The sequence below is a fragment of the Equus przewalskii genome, chromosome 15, assembly GCF_037783145.1.
Source record: "Equus przewalskii isolate Varuska chromosome 15, EquPr2, whole genome shotgun sequence".
NCBI classification, from domain to species: domain Eukaryota; kingdom Metazoa; phylum Chordata; class Mammalia; order Perissodactyla; family Equidae; genus Equus; species Equus przewalskii.
In genome coordinates, this window is record NC_091845.1 from 28703501 (window position 1) to 28728458 (window position 24958).

Consider the following 24958-nt stretch of genomic DNA (forward strand, 5'->3'; position numbering starts at 1 on the left):
AACAGATCAATTATCTACTGATATTCACTAGTCTCTTGCCTGACTGCCCCATTAAGACAAATGTCACAGGAGTAGGAACCAAAAGGGTCACGATTTTCAGTAGAGCCATAGTGCCTGGCATGGAACAGGCTACCAAGTATTTGCTGTAAGAATGAATGAATGAATGAAAGTTTTCTGTGCACCTTCCACACGACAGGTATTGTGCCAGATACTGGAGATTCAACTATAAGGTAAACATAGCCAGTACCTGAAACTCCGGAAATTTAAGTGTCAGGGCTTACAGTCAAAGAAATGGACCAAGTAGTAGGACTTCAGAGTGCTGTCTTTTACAGGAGACTTTCTTCAGACACGGTTAACAGGTCAGTTGATTACCATCTACCATGTTTCACGTATCTAGAAACAGATCTACTGCTAATGCCTTCTTCCCAGGTCCCATAAAATAGGTTCAGTTCAAGTGACCCTCCTCTGTGATACCCTTCTTGACCTCTCCAGTCTTTCCCCCAATTCCACAGTTTCATCAGCTACAGTCCTTGGCTTTATAGCACCCTCTCCTATGTGTCCTGTATTAATGAGTTGATGGCCTCTTGGCAGTCTCTCTGCAGTCCTGTGAGAGCTTCCTGAGTCCTGGAATTAACGGATGCTTCTTGGTATCCCCAGAGCCTAGAAAATGTATTGTCACCTAATAGGTACTTAATAAAGGTTACTGAAATGAAAGAGGAAAAGATCTTGATTAAAACAGCTTATTTCTCTGCTCGCACTGTACAATACAATCCAACACACTAGCCACTAGCCACGTGTGGCTATTTAAATTTAAACTAATTAAAATTACATAAAATTTACAATTCAGTTCCTCAGCCAAACTAGCCATATTTCAAGTGCTTAATGGCCACAGACAGCTGGCTAGTGGCTACTGCATTAGATAGCACAGAATGGAACATTTCCACCATAATTGAGAATTCCATTGGACAGCACTGGTATGGATCTTTACAAAATAAAGCTACCAAGTAAACATTTTATTATTTATTGGTTAGAAGAAATGTTATTTCTGTGTTCCACAGAGACACATAATTCAATAAAATACTTCAAATATTTATTCAGGAACTTCTCTATGTGTGGCACCCGCTAGGCCCAGCAGAGATTCAAAGAGGAATGAAACTTAAACCTCACCCCTCAAGTATTTCACAAACCAGTCTGCAAAGCAAAGCTCACCAATAGTTAGCTAAAATTCAATGCAAAAATAATAAATAAGCAAAATTGTATAGACAGGCAATTATTAATTCAAACTGGGAGTTGGAGCAAAATTTAAAATCTGGCAACATTTAGGCAAAGAAGTGGGTTTTGAGATACATCTTGAAGACAGAGAGGATTTTAACAGACAACAAGAGGCCATCCCAGATTTAAAATCTGTGTAAATTAGGATTCAGCTGCAGGAAAAATTAGAGAATGTTCAGGAATGACAAATGTTCTTGGTGCTGAAGTATGAAGTACGAAAGAGAGAGTGGCAAAATATAAGGCTAGAGATCATTGTAACCAGAGAGCACAAGAACCTGGAGCCTCCAGTCAAAGGGACAGAATTTCTTGTGTAGGAAACATGGGCCACCCTAGTAAGGCCCAAGGGTAGAAGGCACCTTCCCGGCTCAACATTGATGGTAGCTTCTCCTAAGTTTTCTGAAGCTGAGGAATTTCTCTGATCAAGAGAAAATAATCAACAGACACAAACTGGTTCTTTCCATAACTATCGAGTGATACCTGGGATTTCTACTCACGTTTGGCAAAGCGGAAAGTACCTGTGGTGATATCACTTTGTTCAATAAAACTAAATTTAAAATTCCAATAACGATGGGAACTTGGGGTCAAAAAAAAAATCACCTAACCTCTGAAGGAAGTAAATCAGACTCACAGCTCTCGTTCATCTAAACAAAATGCTGGCAAAACACTTTTGGATTGAGCGGCAGTTCCAGTCCCTCAGCAAATAGTATCCTTTGGCCTCCACATCACCCCCCATGACAAAGATAAAAATCTAGAAATTGGAGTTGTCAGACCAACCTGATCCACCAATATCAGAACCTTCAACTCTCATCCAAGGTCTTTAGTGTTTGTCTTACATAGAAATGAGCTATTTAGATGAAGCAATTTTTAAGACTGTTGAGCATTTGATAAGACTAAGTTTTTCTTTTTATATCAACTAAATTATCAAAAGGAAGATTTCCTTTATGAGATAAACAGTTCTCTTGCAACATTATTTTAATACTGCTAAAAAGATACACTCATATTCAGGAAATAAGGCAGGGCATGTAGTTTTTCCTAAGTTTTCCTATAGTCTTCCAAGTTTAAAACGCTGAAAGAATTTTCTGTAAGGGACAAAATGTCACAAACAATCACAAGCTGGTTAAAAACTATTAAGTGGGGATGAGGGGACAGGACAGCTGCTAGGAACTGAGAACTGCAGAGGCACAGGAAAGGGACCCAACTCAGAACTGGATGCAGTAGGTGTTATAAAAGAATCAATTCTCTGTTTGGGGGACAGTCAGACACAGTGCAATCCCTGAGTCACAGAGGCATCCATTTCCATCTTGTTTTAACCAATAACCTTTACCTTTTTAGGGTTGTGTTTACATAATAATCTGACAAGCTGCTCAGTAGCCACACGTGCGTGGGGAGTGTGGCAGAGACACTAACAGGCAAGCATCTTTCACTCTCCACTGCCTGCGTGCACAAATCCATGTAACATTCCTCTTGTGTTGATTATTTTGATGCTAATTATAGAACAAAAATTTTGAGGGGCTGGCCTCGTGGCCGAGTGGTTAAGTTCGCGCGCTCCGCTGCAGGCAGCCCAGTGTTTCGTCAGTTCGAATCCTGGGCGCGGACATGGCACTGCTCATCAGACCACGCTGAGGCAGCGTCCCACATGCCACAACTAGAAGAGCCCACAACGAAGAATACACAACCGTGTACCGGGGGGCTTTAGGGAGAAAAAGGAAAAAATAAAATCTTTAAAAAAAAAAAAAACAAAAAAAAAAACAAAAAAAATTTTGACTTTGAAATCTGCTAAGAGAGTGTTCAAGACATAGGCAGCCTTAGAAACAGAAAACAAACTGGAACAGGCTTGAGATTTGCATCAAACTGAATGAAGCTGCCTGAATCCTCGTGCCCTGGATGTCTTCTGGTGCTGGTCTGGCTAGGACTCTTATACAACAGCTCAGTATCAACTCTCACAATACCTATACAAAAAGCCAAATTTTCAAGCGCTGGGAAACAAACTCCAACTGGGGTATTTATATCCATAATGTCTTCTGCAAAAATGATTCGCTGAAGCATGTGAATGAATAATTAGCAGCCTAGTTCCAGGCACAGTTTCCCAGTGTACGGGCCAGATTAGCATGAATGCCTGACTGTGGAGACCCCTCAGTCACCAAATTCATTTTGACTTTGCCCTTGTGAATTAACCACTAGGTTTTGGGAAAAAAATCTTTCTTCAGTATCATGTTTTGCTGTGTTCTGTGTGGTCAACTTTGGGGAAGGACTGCAATCTCTTAGATACTCTCTGAGACTGGGATGGAGGGATAAATAGACAGGTAGAAGCTTTATAGCTTTTTATTGCAGGCAACAAATTTTTGTGAAGCTCATACCGTGTACTAGGCCCTTTTTTAGAATCTCAGGATATCACAGTGAGCATTAGGTTCCTTAGCTTTCTTAACTCTATGTTCTTAATTTTATGCTCACCGACTTTCACACTTCTTTTTCTTTCTTCTCCCCAAAGGCCCCAAGTACATAGTTGTATATTCTAGTTGTAAGTCCTGCTGGTTGTGCTATGTGAGATGCCACCTCAACATGGCTTGATGAGCGGTGCTAGGTCTACGCCCAGGATCTGAAGCAGTGAAACCCTGGGCTGCCAAAGTGGAGTACGTGAACTTAACCACTCAGCCATGGGGCTGGCCCCTGACTTTCACATTCCTAAATGACAATAAAAACCATACCCTCCCCTTAAGGTTGACGGGAGAAATTAAAAGATATGACTCACCTAAAACACTTTCACACAAAGGACGTGCTCAATAAATTATTATTTATCCAATAAATACCTTCAGTCCCAAAAGTCCCTTTTTGGGGCCACATGTATCAAATTTCCAAATCTACAACATCCCTGGAGCTTTCTACCAAACTGGAGTCCTTTATTACTTGCTATCACTGATTAGTAGTTAGGTATTAATCTTTCCTCTTTCTCCATCCTCTTCTTTAGCTCAAGCAAAAAACAGTTATCAAACCTAAGAACACTATATAAAAAAACAAGCAAGCCACTGGATCACTTCCATTTCCTGAATATTCTATCTGGTAAAATTCCATCACCTATGTCTCTAATTGATAAGTAACTATTATTGTATGGTCTTTATCACTTCTTTCCTGAATAATTTCCACCTGACAACATTTGTCCAGAAACCCTTCCAAAGATTTTATAGGATAGTCAATTCCCCGTAACACAAACCTACCACACTCTACCCTACACCAGCCCTCAACACACACGCTTGTTTAGACAGGCACCTGCGTGTTTTGATTTCAAGCTCAGTAAACCAACATCTGATGTTTTAAATGTTGTCCTTGCCTACAGAAGCAATTCCGTCACGGTTGATCAATTTGTTTATTTTTAGTCTATATATTCTAGAGTTGTTCCATTCATTTCTCCCATTCTCTGTGATGGAGAAATAATCAAATCTGAAAAGCCCTGTACTAAAGGGCATGGGAAAAAGTAACGGCATAGTCTCTGATCTAGCAGCCCCATTTTTGATAATCTCGACCACAAAAATTAAAGCACAAACACAAAAGGATGAACACTAGAGCACTTTGGTAGTGTCAAAAAGCTGGATACAAAGCCAACGCCCATCCATAAGGAAATGTTTGAATAACTCATGGGGTATCTATACTACAGAATGACATGCAGTTATTAAAAAAAACATGGATCTTTATGTACTGACTCAGATGAATACTCTACATTGTTAAGAGAATGATGTTACCAAAAATCAAATGGTTAAAAAAAGAAAACTACATACACGTGTGTGTGTGTGTGTGTGTTGTGTGTGTGTGTGAATAAAGGTTACAGCAGTTATCACAGTTTCCATATCTGCTCAAGCTACCCCCACCCTACTACGCTTCAGGAAAGAAAAAAAGGAGGAGGAAGTGGAGAGGGGACATCATTTTAATATTGTTCCAAAGACAGTTCACTGGAATAGGAATGCATTAAGCCAAGGTAGGAAATACAAGCTGTGTAGGCACAATAATTACTTTTGGTATCAGATTTATATCTCATCTCCTCGGTAATTAAACTGCAAAACAAAATAAGTTAGGAGGGAAGCTAAAGGATTCAAGTAGTAACCCTGAGCATCTTAAATGACCTTTAAATGTGAGTTAACACGTAGACAGAAGTCACATGTAAAGGTCAGCTTGTACAGTCTAAATGAAACTCAAAGAACGACCAGAATATGAAATTAATATGTCTTTCAACTTACGTAGAAAGTTTAAAAAAAAAAGGCAAAAAGATAAAACCTTCAGGTTTCTGCAACCCCTTTTTTCTCCCCCTCAAGTGCCAGAGCAAACTCAGCTGAACACAGAGGAAGAGGTTTGGCAGGTTTTCTGGCCTCCATTCAACATTATGAGAACTAAATAAGCTTCATTATGGTCAAGTGTCAAAGTTTCATTATAATGCATCTTATTTTCTCTTTGTTCTGATTTTTAAAAAAGGCACTGTACACTGTAAAAGAGGTAAGAGTCCACTTTCTTTTCATTGAACTCAACTCCCCCCACTTCCTCGCCCATCTCCCCAAATATGGAAGACGAAGGGAAGGAGAAATAAAGGAGGCCAGGGCAAATGGTGAGATGCAGTGCTCCCAGGAGAGAAACAAGAGCCAGAGGAAGAGAGAACTTCTCTAGGTCCAGGGAGAGGGAGAGGGGGAAGGGAGAAAATCCTGCCAAATAGAATCGAAAAGCCCAGGACACAAGAGTAGAAGGGAAAAAGAGGTGTGACAAACGGCACATGCCAAGGTAAAAAACATCCTTAGCAGGGACAAGAAGAGTGAAAAAAACCTTGCTTTCTGCTCCAAAACCCAAAAAGCCAATTTTTAATTGCATTAAAATATGAATTTGAAAATAATATCAAGAGTTATTAAATTCTAATTCTAGATAATATTCTAACAATTTCCATTTTTTAAAAGATCTCAAATCACAGCTCATTCTAAACTCTTTATGAAACTACTTCCACGCAAATTAGAGATGATCTGAATGAAACAAGATTAACTGCAGGGAGAAAAAAAAGTATGGAAAGTTAAGAAAATCATTCAAAGAATCAGTCCTACGCCTCATACATAAAAAAACGTATGTATGTATGCATGTGTATTCTGCAGGCTAACACTATTTAGATAATTAACATTATGACCTTGTCTACTGCTTTGAGTTAATTCGGGCAACATCTTTAATGCCTCCCATAAGCAAATGTGAGATGAAGCCTATGGCTATAATCCTTCTAAGGGAGACAATGTCTAAAAACAGCCAATCATTCATCACCAAATATTAACCTTAAACAGTGAATTGTGCAGATCAGGGGCAAACATATATCCCACTAACTAGGCAACGCCTCACTGTTCTTCAACTTCAGTCTGAGCTACAGTCTTTCATCCATGCTTTCCAGGCTGACACGGCACAAATCAAAGGCAAATAAAATCCATGCCATCACCTTTGTTATAACAAATGGTTAAAAAACAAACAAACAAATAAACACTTAAAATCGCCCACTTGCACTAAGGAAGCTTTGACAATTACCTAAATAAATTTGTCAGGTCAAACATCATGGCCAACTTGACCACGGAATAATTCTACGCTATTATATACCTTGCTGCCCATCATTATGTCTTACATGCTCTACAGCAGTGATTCTGAACCAAGAGTCCCCCACAAGTGGACATGTGGCAATGTCTAGAAATATGTTTGATTGTCCCAATTAGGGCATGTGTTACTCTTCACAGTTGAGAAGATCAAAAGGACAATGAGGAAATCACGTCACCATTTTTCTTTCTCTCTCCAGACTCCCCAAATCCCAGTTCTATCCCTCTTCCCTCTAAAAATTTAATTTCCAAACTTAATCTTCCCCAGTACTTTCACTTCTAAGGCCCATCACATGTAGTCTGGCTTGAGGAAAATCTTTAATTCCTCTTTATCGCAAATTCAGTTCTTAAGGGGTTTATTCCTTTCATCTAACCATTTGTTGGTGACAATTCTATTATTCCCAAATTCAACATGAAATAAAACCGTCCCACACTCCCACACATCACCACCGTCTTAAGGAAGGTATTATACAAAACACATGTCCATAAATTTGAATGCAGTGATTTCTAGTAAATATTTTCATTTATGGTGACTTGAATACTATGGTATTTTCATCACATTAAACTAAATGGCATTTCATCCCCCAAGGAATTCTTTCATACATAAATGCTTCATTTCCAACAAGTAAGGAAGAAAGAGGAAAATATGTCTGATATACACTGGCACGGTTTTTCCTTTTAATCTAGCATATCTCTGCATCTAACTTCATAGTCGATGTGTGAATCATGTGAAATTCATCCTTTCGGACTGAAATTTCCCTGTAACCAACCCCATAACACCAAGATAGCCCTCTTAAGGCTGTCTGGAAATGACGACGACAGAGACACTGATCTAGCTCATGAGAACCAATCTCCTATCCACACTCTCCCACACACATCTCTCTTCTTTACCCCTCCCTCCCCAATGCAGTGTATGAGTGCACAGTGAAGGTGAAGTATCCAACTCTTTATTAAGAGTGGAATACTAAAGGCTCTGAGAAGTCCTGCAGTAAAGAAACCTGTATTACTCTGTTTACCTAAACACTTTTCAATCTTTCTTGGCCACTCCTGCCATACAAAGCCTATCAACAGCTAAGGAAGGAGTGTTCCAGGCACAGCCTTTTGGACAATGCTCCAAAGCTGAGCAACCAGTTTTACTTAGCCCTTTGCCAAGGTCTTCTTACACTGAGACTCAGGTAGAAGTAAACACAGAGACACTTGACCAATTCTGTGCTGATCACATTCTCTTAGTTCACTCTTAGAAACTCTACTCCCAGAGGCTGATGCCACGAAATCAGTAAAATTATTTAAACCTTTAGGTAACTAACAGTTAAAATGGCTGTAAAAGTTTCCCAGTGTCTAAAATTAATTCCTGTAGTAAATGTTCCTACCAAAAAAAGACATACATCACACCTATGAGTTACAGAGATATAAATTCACTATTCGTTGTGATGAATGGTGGCACTAGTGGCTTTTTTGATGAATAACTCTCTCTCTCAATCAAATTCCAAGACCATAAACATGGATCCTAATAGCTGTATTTATGACAAGTATTTTACTGACAAAAATCTGAAATCAATTAATATATTTCTAATTATTATATCTCCTGTCCTCCCAATGCATAAATCTATTCTGTTCTGTAATGAGAGCTCAAAATCAAGTGTCAAATCTTTATCTGAACTTGTATTTTAAGAATTCTACAACCTGCTGAAGTGTCCTTGAACCCTGAAAGCGTATCTCCCACCTTGTATACTACAGCTGTACGTAATTTATTAAAATAACTTAAAACATCTAAATGTCGAGCAATTAATAGGAAAGAATGCTCTTAATATCCTGTAAAAGATATTCTACAAAGGGCAGCACTCAGCTGGAGCTACCTGCAGACAAATTACTTAAATGAGCATCTACGCATTTTGGGCTTGTCTTCATGAGGAAAATTAGGAAAAATTATTTACTACAGTGAAATTATATATTTGAATAAACCAAAAGAAAATAAAGTAAAAGAGTATGGTGTACCTTTCTTAGTACGAAAAAAAATACTTATTAAAAACACTGGAATGTGGCAATCCTATTGTAAATAATATATTTTAGTAATGAATAGCTGTTTTATAACAAGCATTTTTAATTAGGAAAACATTTTAATATAACAATAGCATTAATACATTTGTGATAGGAACATACTTTCCTTTTTCTAATGCAGCCTGAATTTCCACTACAGAGATTTGAAATCTTAAATCTACTCCTTTTATATATAGATGGGAACCCGGAAAACGTGGCATCAATCAGAAATGTCAGACTCATAATCGAAGAGAAAAAACTTAAAAGAAAAAAATAGTCCAAAAATAAAGTCTCTTGTCAACAGCAATGATGGAAGAAAGTCCTTTGGAATTAGTCTGGGATGTGAGAAAAAAATCCAGGGGAGGAAAACGATGGTACGATAATTCCAACATTTCTTTGGGGAGAAAAGTGCTTCCCACATGACCTTCACCATCAACAGGCATCTGAAGTTTAGCTCCAAACTGTAGGGACTGAGGATGCTTGAATAACACACGTCTGAACACAATTTAAATGGATATGTCAATACTTTGGTAAGATGTTATCATTCCAATTTAAAGAAAGAATATTTCTGGGCCAGCCTGGCATACACACGATCTTATACTTTTTCAAACTCTCAGTAGACCTACAATAAGAGTATCAGGATAAATATATTAGATCTTGGTATATTTAACCTTCAAATTCACTGACTATCACCGATCGTGAAATTTCATTTTAAAAAGAGAAAGAGGAAAAGAGACTTTGAGCTCCCTGGGCCTGGAGGCAGGAACCACATGAATCTGTCTTTTTATCTAAACATGTACAAGAGGGCTGTGGACAGAGCAAGCACATAATAACCATCTGCTCTGTGGAGAGTTAAGGGCACAGCAACATGTGTAGATAAATATACACGTATTTATACCCCCACAATGTAATTTTTGTTTAATCCATACACAGAAAGCGAGGAATCCATTCTGGGAGGAATCTGTGGACATTATTACAACATTTACATCATTCGTATCAAATATTAAGCTGCTGACATGTGACAAAAAGCTGGGTCATGATGACCCGTCAGTCGCCATTCATAGCTCTATTTTCCTTTCCACTTGCTTTGTTAAAAGTAATCACTTAAGTGTGCTGTGCCCTGCCCAGCTTTGAAGTAACTCATCGAGGTCCCTACTAGGTAAGTGTAAATTTTCTCATGGTGCTGCAGTGACATGATCAGCTATTCTGGAGGGTCCTTCACAGTTAGCAATACTAAGACCAATATTATTTCCTAACGGCCTCTTAGATGAAAGGGTTGACACAAGAAGTAGTCACCAGGGACCTCAAAAATAAAACAATAACAATAAAAGCAATCTCACCACCTCTTTACTGTGGCTTGACTATCACTCATCGCCTCCCCATGACATGAGAGGTGGACTTTTCACCATGACCAGAGTGTGATTCATTCCTTTATGATTTCATGCACAGACTCCTGGAATGGTCAACTTGCAAAGCTTTCCATTTCTACTCTCCAATCCCCAAAGAGGCCTGAACATCATGACACCGACTTGGTTCTGTAATATCTCAGCGACCCTGCACAACACAGTCTACTGTGTTCTTGCCATAGAATACCTGTGCAGGAAAGGATCTGGATCAACGACTGGCTAGAAGGGTGGAATTCTCACAGCATCATGGCGACAGATTGCACAAAAACAATGAACTCTGGTGAGCCTCTAGCATAGGGTCTCTCAAGCTTGACACTATTGATGTTTGGGCCAGACAATTCTTTGCTATGAAGGCTGTTCTGTGCATGGTAAAACACTGAACAGCATCCTGGGCCAATCAAGGTTCTAGAACGAGACCCACTAAAAGCGCAGAGTGATTTGTAGGTACATCATTTAACCAGAGTTCCATCGTCTCCTCTCTTTCCTCTGCCAGAAATGCTTGCCCCACATATCCACAGGGCTCAGTCCCTCAATATATTCAGGTCTCTCATCAAGTATGACCTCATCAGAGAGGCCTTCTCTGGCTTTCCCTTCTAAAATAGCCCCTCACTCCCCTCCCTCCTCATCACTCTCCATACTTTACTTCTTCCCCATAGAATTATTTGATGAGATTTCATATTATTTTTTGTATGCTTCACTGTCAGTCTGCACCAGGTAGGAATGGAATTTTGCTTGTTTTGTTCTCTGTTGTAGCCCTAATACCTAGAACTGAGCATGCCACACGGTCAGTGTTTGATAATTACCTTCTCAGTGAATGACCAACTGAATTGAAGACTAGCGAGAGGAAGACACACACACACGCCCCTCACTCATTGTTAGTCCCTGATTTATTTAGCCAAAGATACAGAACTTCGGCAAAAATAATGCTTAGGCACTACAAGAGCACAGCTTCCCAAGACCACCAAAGGGAAGGGGGTTCAACATGGGGCCTTCCTGGATTCGAGAAGCTGGTACACTTGGAGCACATGCAAGTTTTTCAGGAAGAAAAGAAAGCATCTAATGCTTTCCACTTAAGACAATGTTTGAATTTGGGAGAAAAATCCTGGTAATATTGCCAGCCAGTAGTACTCATATGACAAAGGGAAGCAAACCTTGACTAGTTCTTTCTGGCACAGCAGGTATGCGATCCAATTGGCCGTAGGTGTTGAAACTTCCTTTTCACACCCTAGTGGATGGTGAGAGAAAGGGCAATCTTTACTCAAAAAGGATGTTATAAGATGGCTCATTAGGAAGTGGTGTGAGAATGTAAAAGCCACAGGACCTTCAAAAAGTGTCAAAATCACTCCCCAAGAGAAGAGCGTGGACTGTGGACTTCACAACAGTAAGAAGAAAATACCTCCCATTATCACAGTGAGCCCCAGAAGCAGAAACACACTGCTGTAAATGGTTTTTCTCATCTTCACTGATATTAGTCAAACAGCCTAGCAGAGGCTCATATGTCATTTTCCTGCTAAAATTTCTCAACGACCAATCAATACCAAATGTACTAATGGCATGCACACCCTGCTAAAAGGAAGAACACTGTCCTGACACTTGGAACTAGGGGAAGGGTGGGACAGAGAAAGACGGGTTCCAGGAGGGAGAGAGGCCAACAATAATTGGGGCAGAGCAATAAATGGTACCTTTGGGAACAGCAAATTTTCATGTAGCTTCAAGAAGGAGCTTGTTTTCCTTCCAGTGAATGGCCTTCAAACTGAGAGACTGTGCATCAACATAAACAGGAAATCTGGATCAAGTGGCTTCTCAAGCCCAGGGAAGATCTCAAGGTCAACTAAACTCAGTAAGTGGGCTGCAAAGCAGAATACATACCCTAAAATACTGTCATAGTCCACCCTCTCAACTCTGAAATTCCCTCCGTCATGATAAGGAGGGAAGGATATTTAAAACATTTAACAAATCAGACGGAATTAACGGCTAACAATGGGTGGTGGAGGATCCTGAAAAGGTCCCAATACAGGAGAAGGAGTAGCCAAAGAAATGACAGAGGAGAAACCCAGGGGGCTTGGGCCAATGTGCATTTAAAGATTTTTAATAATCTATATGGCTGTACCAGAATCAGGACATAAAATGAGCCACACTTTTTAAAATTAAGACACTAAGTATTTTCCATAATTTTTAAGCCAATTCAAGAAAATTCTATACCCTTTATATTTTCACATCACAGATATACGTTGATTGTGTGGCATAGAAAAGGCTTTAATCCTTCCAAGATGATGATAATATCTCCTCGAAAAGAAGACTCATTTTGCCATATTAGGATGCCAACTGGACAACTACCGAGTTAAAATTTTTGTTTAAACTTGTTTTTCTTTAAACTTTTTATAAATACATATATAATTAATGGGAAACTTAACACACCAAAATGGAAAACTAACATGGCCCGCCAGATATGAAGGGTACCAGGAAATAATGAAAGCCACAAGATCAAATTCTAAAATACTTTCCCAGCTGAAGGCTCTGGGCAAGACCTGTCTCTGTTAAAAAGAGATACTTGCAAGTGACGGAAGTGTTAAAGACCTATTAGCAGCAAACTGTGAGTTTCTACTTGATAAAACAACTCAAGAAAAGTGACTACACTCAGAGAAAACATTATTTATTATACACTACAGTATTATTAAGGAAAAGTCCTAAAGTTACTAGAAAGCACTTCTCAAGCAGGAAAGGTTCTATGTTATATACATACCACTGCTTTGCTTTTAACCCAAACAAGGTCTTAGTTACATGATAGAAAATGGAGTTTAATATAAACGAAACAGAGGACAGGTTAAATTTTAAGAGCAACAAAGACAACCAAGAAGATATACTACCCTTAATGTTATTGATCTTAAATAGGGTCATGGGAGACTACCAGCTGAGAGATGGAGGTGAGGATCATTTCAGGATCCCTTAACAAACCACTGAAGACTAACATCTCCACTTCCCACTGTCATCAGAGCGGAAGAACACTCACGGTGCACTGACCACAACAGGACGATATAGGACAGGAGACTTTTGCTCAGATACAAGATTACACTTAACCTTGTGAACTGAGTTCCGTTCTGCATTTAAACAGAGAAAATTCAATCTTTAAGCACATATTAGACACTTACTCCAGCTACGTGTTGGCAATACTAAAAGTTCACAATCCAGTGAAACAGCTCTCCCCTACTTTTATATTGCTACCAGACCCACCTCACCAAGAGAAAAGAAAATGAGATAAGGAGTAAGAGTGTAGTTCAACTTAATAATTGCAACAAGGGAAAGGCCAATACAGTGTTGTTTAGCATGATATATATCAATGATATTTTATTTGCCAAAAAAAATTCCACATAATATAGCATAACAATATCCAACTGGAAAGAGAGAATGTGCCCCTGTTTTATATAGTCAGAGAGTGGGTTTTACGAACCAAATCAGACATAAAGAGTACATTTTGTTATGTTAGAAAGGAAGACAAGAAGGCTTTAAGTAAATCACACAGCATATGCAAATCATTGCTCTCCAATTATTAAGCACGTATGAGCTAGGTGTATTTTTCCTTTGAAACTTTAAATTAATCATGTCCCTCCACAGACCTACACTCTCCCCACCCCTGCCCCCAAGAAGCTAGTTTCAAAGGAGACAATATCATCCTTTCAACTTGATGACCAGGAAAAAAGATGTCTGACTTTGATCCATCACAGATATGAAAAATATATACTTATAGATAACTCTCTGTATGCCTTCTGTAGACCCACTAAATTTATAGATTACTGAATATTAGGATTTATGTTATATCAAAGCAAATATTGACCTTTTCTCTGCCTGGGTCAATATTTACCGCTTGACTCAATAAATCTTGATGTTCATTTTCAAACTGAGTCAATATTAGTTCATTAATTTCTGCATGGTTCATATCAGCATTTTATAAAATTTGAAATGCCAGTGAAAGTGTTTCACCTAAAAAATTTAGATATAGCCAATTAAAGAGACAACAAGGCTTTTGCTTTCCTCTGACTTACTTTTAGTCTTTCTTTTCTTTCTCTCCCCTCAAAATTGCTACAAAGAAGACTGCCTAAATTCAATACAATTCAGCCATCCATTCTAAAATAAAAGGATTACTTTAGGAAATACTATGAATTTACTGGTATAAGAAATTGAAATATTCTAGATATAATTCTATAGGATATTAAATGTAGAAATATAAACATAAAGAAGACAATGTCTCCCATTTCTCAATGATAACGACAATTAACTGTCGTCTATAGTCTCCAGACTTCTCAGCTCTATTCATTAATGGGACCTTATTACCATATTATTTTGACATATCTTGTAGCTCAACCTATTTCATTTTGGTAGATGTTTAGTAAGCATTTCATCATAAGAATGTCCTATAATTACTCAAGTCCCTATTGATGGTTACTTAAGCTACTAAACACAATGCCACTTCGGGGATGTCGACAAGTATTTCTGAAAGACAAATTCCTAGAAGTATAAGTGCTGGATCACAGACTATCAATATTTAACATTTTCACAGATATTGCCAAAGAGCCCTTCAAAAAGGCTCCATCACCCCACTACCTTCAGAGCCAATTTAAAACCCAAACTCTCAGCCTTCCATTTACCCACATTTTAAACGTCCCACCACAGCAACCATTGAAATTGTTATCAATGATATATATCACTTGATACCAGCCCAGCACTGAACAATCTTGCATTCTCCTAACATGCTTTTCCAAGGGTCACAAGAACCCTGAGAAATTTATTGATGTCCTCTTATAACATACAGTAGCATCCATTAACTTTATAAACCCTTGTAAAACCATCTGCAGAGAGCAGTTGCCAAGAAACTAGAACTGAGGCGGCAAGAATTTGAAAAGTTAAAAAAAAAAGAAAAAAGAAAACGAAGACATCTCTAAGATGTGAGAACAATTTCTTTCAAACAGTGGAGGGGGAAAAAGCCAAACTTGGCCAAGTATTGAAAAATGCTCAAGGTATCTTAAGCATACGGCAACACGTTTTTCTCTTTCATACATAAATTCCTGATTAGTGTGTGACCATATGTGTTTTTTCTCACCCTACCTATCCTTGTAATCACAGATCAAGTGTAAAAGAAAAAAGAGTACCTATAAGAAGAAACAGTTTGTTCCACAATGTGTTCCCAACCTTGAGGCCCTCCTATTCCAAAACCTTTAAGTAGGAACAAGGAGACACAAAGATTAATTACAGACAAAGGTGTCTGCTCGAAGAGCATAAACTTTAAAGGGTGTAAGAAATATCAACAAAACACTACACCACCTCTTAACAGGTTCAAGTCCAAATTTTTCATTTTTACAACCAACCCACCACTCCTCATTTACTCCTCTTAATTAAATGCAATGCCGTCTTCAATCATTCTGGGGATCATCCTACACAATTCGTTTTGCTTTCTCTTCCATGTCCTAATGGTAATGAATTCCCATGGCTCTTTCCTCATATACCTCCAATCCCTGATGATAGAATCTCATCATTTTCACCCTGCCCTCTTCTCCCACTGATCTATCCTTACTCCTACAACCAGTGGTCTTACTCAAACATGAAACCAACCTAGTCCATTTCCACCATGAAACCCTCTAGTGATGCCCTGTCATCTTCAGAAAGATGTTCTAGGAGAAATCTGTTAAGACTCTTCACGGTCCAACTCGAAGCTCTGTATTATTCCCTTAATTTTCTCCACCCTACCATATGCTCTCGACCTACTGAGCTGCTACCAGTTCCCCAGTCACTGCCAGATCATTTCATGCCTCAAGGCCTTCGCATGTCCTGGCAAACACCTGCCCATCTTTAATGGCTGGGATCTGGCAGCAGCAGTTCTGAGGGGCCTCTCAGGCCCCTCCCATTATAGCACAACACCTGACATACAGTAAGCAATTAGTAAGTGTGCTGAAAGAATAGATAATTTCTGCTTACAAACTGTAAGCAGATTAATAGAGAGCTATAGATAACATAGAAATTAACTGTAAAAATAATAAAGGGGAGACTGATGAGTTAAGGAAGAGAGGGGTCAGTCTAAGCACCAAGGGGGAGGTGCCTTTGAGCTGGGACTTGGGAGAATGGTTCTCAAGGGGGTTTCCCCCTCAACAGTGTGGTTCCATCAGATCAGAAGGTCTCTATGCCAAGGGAATGTCTCTGGGGAAATAATTCCCTCAAGAGACTTCACAGGAGGCAGTAGGAGAGGGGCAAATAACACAACAATATTAACATCAAACTTTGAGGGTCTACAGAGCCTTCCATTCTTCTAATGACAAAAGCAGACTTCTGCAGGCATGTATATTTTGCCCTGCCCTGTATAAACATTGTTTAAAACAGGCATGGAAATGTTATTTTAGGAATTTAATTATATCTTAAGTTCACCAGGGGAGCTCATTACTTAAAAGGATCCAACGGTGAAAGCTTTTGTAAATCACTCACTAATCTATCTGAATTTCAGGGCAGGATCCTGTTAGTGAGTTCCCAAGCACAGACTCTGGCACGAGTTCATTTACCCATCCATCCATCCACCTACTTGAAAAATATGCAGCAAATATGCACAAAATGAGATACTCTGGCACACAGCAGGAAAAACAAGGAATTGTGAGCTGTAATCCTCGTCCTCAAGCATGATACATTTATCAAGCTGGAGAAATGACACATACGCCTACACACACACGTCTTATAAAACAAGATGTTTGGATGAATAGTGGAGTGGGATGGCATGTAATTAAGAGTTAAATGGGTAATACCTATTCCACTCCAGAGTAGAGGCCAAGAATTACACTTGGTGATTACATATATTACCTCTAATCCTCAAAACCATCTTGCAAAGTGTGTCCTTTTTTCTCCATTTTACAGCTGAACAAGTCATCAAACCCCAGGACAATCAGAAAGGACCTTGGCTATCTATCTCCTCCCACAATTTCCGGGCCCTGGCAGGAATGACTATCAGCATAATGCTGCTTGACCTTCACCCAGAGCAACACCAGACACTTCTTGCATGGAATTTTGGTCACTGCATGTCTCAATTTTGCATTCCTCTAATGATGAGAATGTCCCCCTTGTATTGACTCACAGAATCTTTCTACACAGAAGGAACATGAGATATAGATTATTAAAAAATGCAGAAAACCAAACAGGATAAGTAAAAAAGAGGTGAAGGAGAAACCACAGCCTGGTTTTCTCCAAGTCTTTGTTGGGGAGAAGAGCAAACAGATAGCTTTATAAAAATGCCCCAAATCTACACTTGAACTTGCTCCAGATTTGTTAGTCATTTCCCTTTCCAGCAACAATGACCTACCTAGCATGTATTACTTTTTGTGTAATAATTACAGAAGTTCTGGGAAAACTCCAAAATTCATGAGCTGTCATCACCTCAAGTAACACAGAAAACTATCTGTATCTTAGCTGAGTAAAACGAACAGAAAGGAGATTGTTTTAATATTTCCAATGAGATTCTCCTATTTAAACTATTGTGGTTTTTTTCAATGTAGTTCTGCATGAAATACATAAAGAGGTCTTCCCCCTTTTTTCCCTATCTTAGTATAAAGAAAATAAATCCAAAGACATAAAGCAATTTACTTTGCTATTATGAACAGTTAAGAATATAATTATCTAAGGGCCAGCCCCATGGCTGAATCATTAAATTCGCACACTCTGCTTCAGAGGTCCAGGGTTCCCCAGTTCGGATCCTGGGCGCAGACCTACACAGCACTCATTAAGCCCTGCTGTGGTAGCATCCCACATAGAAGAAACAGAATGACATCCCACATAGAAGAAATAGAATGACTTACAATGTACTGGGGCTTTGGAGAGGGGAAAAAAAAAAGAGGAAGCTTGGCAACAGATGTTAGCTCAGGGCCAATCTTCCTCACCACAAAAAAAGAAAGAAAGAAAGAAAAAGCTACCTTTGTGTTTCACTTCATATGTCTTATGCATGACATTTTCACACTGAACTCCTCTTTTTACAGTGGACATAATTAAGAACCCGAGAGATAACCAATCTTCAAATGATCACAATGAGACTAAAACATGTATCCCCAGGCTCCTCAATAAACAATCCTCTATGCTAAAGCTGCAGGTGTTCACAAAGGCATTACTTGATAAGCCTACAGAAGTAAAGTTTTTTAACATTTCAAATATAAATAGGATGTATGTATTATCCAAGGTCATGCAGTGAAACTGAAATAACTTGGCTAGTCCTAAAGTGAAACGTTACACTAATATTAATGAATAATTATCATGACAATATCCTGAAAACAAGCTATCCACAGCTCAAATGCTTATGCAACTCTCCTCAAGTGACTGGGGTGGGAGGCTTCAGGAATAATGGGATCAGCACCATTCACCAAACCCCACCCACACGAAGGCAACCTAATGAGCAGGACACAGTACCCCAGGGGGCCCCAGAACCGCCAACACCCACTCATCTCCCCAATCCAGCTCCTGCAGCGCTTGCCACTCCCTCATCTTTGTTCCTCTCAGGTCCTTTCCAAAAGCAGGACCACCAGAATCACTATGAATGCTAACTAGAACACTTGCTGAGGATATTCTAGCTCAAAAGAAACGCAAAGCCAAAAAAAAAAAAAAAGACATGTTCCAAACCTCTGAACGGTTCTGTTTATAAGTCAGGCTAACATCTGCTCAAAAACAGGCTGTATCACTGTGAGCAGGAGTTGGCAAATCTTTTCTGTCAAGGGCCAGAGAATAATACTCTAGGCTCTTTGGTCAAAGGGCTATATAGCAACTACTCAACTCTGCAGTTGTCGCATGAAAGGGGCCATCAACAATACCCAAAGGAATGGGCATGGTTGTGTTCCAATAAAACTTTACTCACTAAAACAGGCAGTGGTTGCTTTGCCAACCCCTGAACTTGAGGATAGTTTGCTTAACCCTTATTCCCAAATCCCAAATGGTCAATTCTTGAGAATTATAGCTGATAGAATTTAGCTTGCTCAGCTCTCAGTATTAGCTAGTAATCAGTCATAGCTACCCACTGGGAATTCCAATAACAACATATCGATAGCAGCAAAAGTAATAATAGTGTCAAAAACAAGTGTGAAAACAATTACAAGAAGTAATATCAGGTACTTTATGCCAGGGATTTGTTAAATTTTTCACACATATCATCTCATTTCATCCCCATAACAACTCTATGAGGGAAGTTTCCTGTTTCAAAGGTGGGGAAACTGAGGCTCCAAGCAATTAAATGCCCTCCCAACATCACAAAGATGTTAAGAGATAAAACTTACATTTGAACCATAATCTACGTGTATAACTTGAACATTCTTACACACCACATCAACAAAGCACCAATGGCATTATCTTAGGAGGAACAAAGAGAGATCTGTGACTTCGAGGCATGAGATTAAAATCTGGACCGTTAAACCAGTGTTTCAGAAATGGCCGCTTCACCTTTGCTACATTTACAAAACATGTCCCTCAGGAAAGGATGAGGCTTTTTTTTGGCAGTCCCACTTTTCAAGCAACCTTTATACCTGGACGTATATACCTACAGCTAATAGTCCAAAACTTGTTTTAAGGTCCTGGTCTGAAGTGCCTAAAGTATGAGGCAATGACTCTTCCTCTTTCCTGCCCTTTCTTTGTCTATTTGCCAAATGCTAAGGAATGTCTCTGAAGGACCCAAGTCTTCTTGACATGAGAACCGATATTCCACCCCTGCGGTGTGAAGCAACCACTGACACCGTGGAATTTTCAGGAAGAACTGTTTAAAATATGAAGACTATATACGATTAGTTGGTACCTCTCCACTTGTTTTCTTCTTTTTTTACTTTTATTTTCTCCATTACGCCCAGCAAGTGACTTCACTGATTCTTTCAAACCAGTCCACTCGTCCTGTAACTGCCCTATCCAGATTCTAGAAAACAATCAACTAGAACAAGAGTTGACAAACTATAGCCTGTGGACCCAATCCAACTGGCCACCTATTTTAGTACAGCCTTCAAAGTAAGAATGGTTTCTGTATTTCTAAATGGTTGAGGGAAAAAAATAAAAAAGAGGTATAATATTTCCTGACACATGAAAATTACATAAAATTCAAATTTCGGTGTTCATCAATAAATTTTTATTGGAACACAGCCAGCCTGTCCAGTATTATCTCTGGCTGCTTTTGCAGGACGATGGCAGAGTTGCGTAGCTGCAACAGAGACCATAAGCCCCGCAAAGCCTAAGATATTTACTCTCCGGATCTTGACAGAAAAGCCTAACAAACTCCTGAAGTTGAACTATTAGCCCTTCTACCCATAGAGGCAGGTCCCAAATCCAGAGACAATGCATTCCAGAGACACAAAACAGAGACTCATTAGATCCACCAGAGTTGAGGATGTCAACAATTGCTCCATCCCAAAGAAGGCACCACTTATGTCCATTCTTAACTAAGAAATGGGAGAAGTTTCAGGCTGTTCATTCCTTCACAGCCATTTGCAATTGGAGACGCTGAGGGGACATAACTTCCAATTTCCTGACTAACGGCATTATTATTCTAAATTGATGAACTGTAAATAGCAGGCCACTTTATCCCCTTCCTAACCAATTTCGAAGCCAGAGAGTACAAAATGATAAATTTTCTTTGGGTTTCTTGAAAAGAAGCTATATATATGTAATTTTGGCCTTCATCTCCCAATTTCCTTCATTTATCAGAAATGGTGACAAAAAGGCTCTAATTAGATAATTCTAATCACAAGGAACTGGGTGTGATGGAAGACTTCAGAATCACTATCTGTTCCTTGCAAAACAAAACAGATAGGCTGTTCTCCCTGTAGGGGCAGGAGATTTATCAATAGACAAAGGAATGCAAAAAGCCAATAGATAATGTGTAATTAAAGATCAGGCCTATAAATTCTACACTGATATAAATTTAACAGGACTTGCAGGTGGAAATTCAGGATTTAAAACCAGAGTATCATTATGAAAACCTTTCAGTTCTATATGCAAAAACATTGCATAATACACAGATTTATTATTAAGACTAATACTGCATGCCTCCAAGCCCTTTCATACAAAGAATTTGAATTATTCAGCACCAGAGTAATCTCCAAGCTGGCCTATCTTCCTTAACCGTTCCTCCTTAATTACCTGCATTTTCCATATATTTTTGAGCATCAAAATCTCTTTTAGAAATAACAATCCACCTATGATATTTTTAGTAATTGTTAGAAGCACAAACCAGAAAGGTCTGTATGTTCCTATAGGTCTTCATTTTGTTTTCCCTTAAAATGTATGAAAATCATTTCCAATGGAATATTTAACATAGTCATGACAATGTTCTCTCTCTTTTCTGGCTCCAAGGCTATAACTAAAAAAAAAAAATGGGGGGGCCGCCTGGTGGCACAGCGGTTAAGTTCACTTGTTCCACTTTGGTGGCCTGGGGTTCAGATCCCTGGTGCAAATCTATACACCACTTGCCAAGCCACGCTGTAGCCAGCATCCCAGAAATAAAGTAGAGAAAGAAGGGCAGGGATGTTAGCTCAGGGCCAGTCTTCCTCAGCAAAAAGAGGAGGGTTGGCAGCAGATGTTAGCTCAGGGCTAATCCTCCTCAAAAAAAAAAAGGGTGGGGAGGGCCAGCCCCATGGCATAATGGTTAAGTTTGGCACATTATGCTTTGGCTGCTTGGGTTCGAGGATTCATAGCCCAGGCACAGACCTACACCATTTGTCAGCCATCCCTTTGTGGCAACCCACATATAAGAAAGTGAAGGAAGACTGGCAGAGATATTAGCTCAGGGCTAATACTCCTCAGCAAACAAACAAACAAATAAATAAAATAATAAAAGTGAAAAGAACTGCAAAATACTGTAGAGAGCTTAAATACATTCAACTAAGAAGATGTGACTTGAAAAAAAGTTGCATTTCTTGGATTAAAGCATCACAGATCATTTTGATATGCGAAGCTTTATAATACTTCGCAGACATTTAGCAGCTCAAGACTAGCCTTATATTTTCTGCTCTCTGAAATCACAGCCACTGAAAACACAGAAAAGAAAAGGCTGTGTCTTTTGGAAAATTATAAGTTCGGTACAATAACTCATTAAGAAGTAAAGTTCAGAAATAAATGCAAATTGAGGGGAAAAAAACAGGTTGAGAAAACAGGTGGGAGAGATAAATTAAGGTACTTATAACCTTGAGGAAAAACAGGCTTGAATATTTCAACTTTTAGTGAACTCCAAAAGGCTTGAACAGACACAAGTCAGGCGTGAAAGTGATTAAACGTGGCTTTGGGTGAGTTTAATGGGATGTTAACGGGCCTGTGTGATCCTGGTCAGGACAAGCCCACGTACCTGAGTAGGCCCAGTACGGGTCGCCTGAAGCCTTGCGCCTGCGGATCTGCGCTGAGCTGCCGTGTCTGTTTTCATGCAGGGCCCCGACGTAGCCTTCTGTCAACGCTGGAAGAGAGGGAGAGCCACAGTGAGACAAAGTCATCACCCCACTGGACACAGGAAGGGTGGCAAATGCACACAGCTGGGTGACTTCCTAGAAGCACAAACCTTGGGAATAACTGAAAAGAACTTGCTGATTTTGCAGGAAAACAACTCTAGGAGAAGCTAGAGAGACAACCATGATTACTATTACTGTTAATAATAGTTTACAATGAGCCTTTACTTCGTTCCAAGAAGCGAGGTGCACTAAGCACTTTATATACATTATCTTATTTCATCTGCAAAACACCAGCAGGCAGTAGATACCAGGGTCACAATAATGGCACCATTCAATAGACAAGCAAACTGAAGCTTTGAGAAATTAAGTAACTTTAACTCGCCCAAGGTCATCTAACCAGCAGGCCCAGAAGCTGTGGTTTTGGTTCCAACTACATATATAAGCCTGTGTCCTAGGTGTAAGGGGCCTCTAGCCTTACTTGATCTTCACAGAGCAAGGGGTCATTCCCTCTCTTTTAGAGATGGAGGAATTAAGGCTCAGAGATACTAAGTAACTGGTCCCAGGTCCCAGGTAAGCACACTGTGGATCAGGGAACCGAACATAAGCATGCCAGCATCAAAACTGGGCCTCTGCCATCCACACACAGAACACTCTGAAGCCTCGGAGACTCTCTGTGCTTAGTACCAGTCCTCCACATCCTTTGGGCCCCAAATAGTTACCTTTTGTACCTGAGGAGATGAAACTTGAAACTTTCCAAGCCAACAATGTTCAAAAAAGAAACACTGCTTAATGGTAATATTTTTTGAAAACTCCAAATGAATCCAATCTTCTACTCATTATGGAGAGCTTCCATCTGCCTGATAAAGTGTTCAAAGTCCTCCCCTCCCCGCCACTTCATGGATGCAAATTTCTCTTGTTGTGAGAGCACACCTGAATGCACTGACGTGTACGATGACAAATATCACATGTGCCCAGAATCCCAAATGAAATGGAATTATGCCACCAACAATACATCCCAGCTGTCCATGTTAATATTTAAATTCACCCAAACAAAATCAAGTGTGCTTTTAAAAAGCAAAGAAAATAGTTAGCGAAACTGTATATTCAATTTAAGATTAAGACGGCACCAGGAAAGCACAACACATTCGCTAGTCCAAATTAGCCAAAGTAATAATAATCATCTCACCAGGTTGGCATTAGCTATGCTGACAATGTAACAGTCATGAAGGAAAATTAGGAAACATGTAAAGCACTTTATGTTTATACGTCAATTGCAAAGACTGGCTTTAAGAGAAGTAATGCTTGAACAAAGAACAAAGATATTCCATAGAGATGAGCCCTTTAGAGGGAAATGGGAATCTCATCAAGTCTAAACATACATCTAAAAAGTAAATCTGGTGTCATTTATGTCTGCTTATTGGTCTTCAATGAGAAAGTCAAAATCTAAGTTACTACCCATTTTTGGAGTCTGATGAAGGTTTAGGTACCTACCATCCAATCCATCCTACAGTTTTGCAGACGAGCCATTCAGAGCCCCAGGAGGTTAACTATTCTAAGCTTCCAGGAACCAAAAATAAAATTTTCCATCTCCTAGTCTCCTAATCTATTTTGCCTCAACTAAAGCAGGCTAAATAAATAATTATTTGGTTTACTTGTTTTCTATGAATATGGAAATTTTTTTTTATGTGTCTCTCTACTATACTTCCTAGAGCCAGCTTACTCTATATAACTATTACATAAATAATCTTTCTTCTTAGTACCAGGACAATGAGTAAAAGAGTGTCTTGACTTTGGGAATAATACATGTGGCTTCCAGTAGGGTAGGTGGTTGCGTCTCAGTTTCCTTGTCTATAAAATGGAGCTAAAAATACCAACTTCATAGGATTGTTATGAAGACAACACAAGTTATTGTCAACAGAGCACCTAACTCAGCACTGGGCACACAGTGCTTTTTAAATGCCTGATAACATTATGGAAATTTGTTGCAGAGACTCTGTTTTTGTGATCATCATACCACACTCCACCTAATCATGAGTCATAGACTGTACGGCCAGCCTCTGTTGCCCCCGTCCCTGTCAGCTCCAGGGTGGGCCTTGTTTGGCTTAGGCCAGTCAATCGCTGTAAACCGTGCCCCTGGGCCCCAGTGATATGTTTGGGAACAGGGACATCGGCCAGTCAGAGAGATTCTTCTCTCCTCCTGAAGGTATTATGACATGAGCTAGAAGCC

At 39.4% G+C, this 24958-nt stretch overlaps 1 protein-coding gene across 6 annotated transcripts in view; it reads right to left on the reverse strand.

Moving 5' to 3' along the window:
* PTPRG (protein tyrosine phosphatase receptor type G) overlaps positions 1-24958 on the reverse strand; it is a 676181-nt gene that overhangs the window by 482051 nt on the left and 169172 nt on the right. For all 6 annotated transcript variants that reach the window (XM_070576964.1, XM_070576965.1, XM_070576962.1 and 3 more), the window contains exon 2: positions 22635-22739. In XM_070576964.1, the coding sequence (XP_070433065.1) occupies positions 22635-22739 (105 nt within the window). The remainder of the gene's footprint in view (positions 1-22634; positions 22740-24958) is intronic.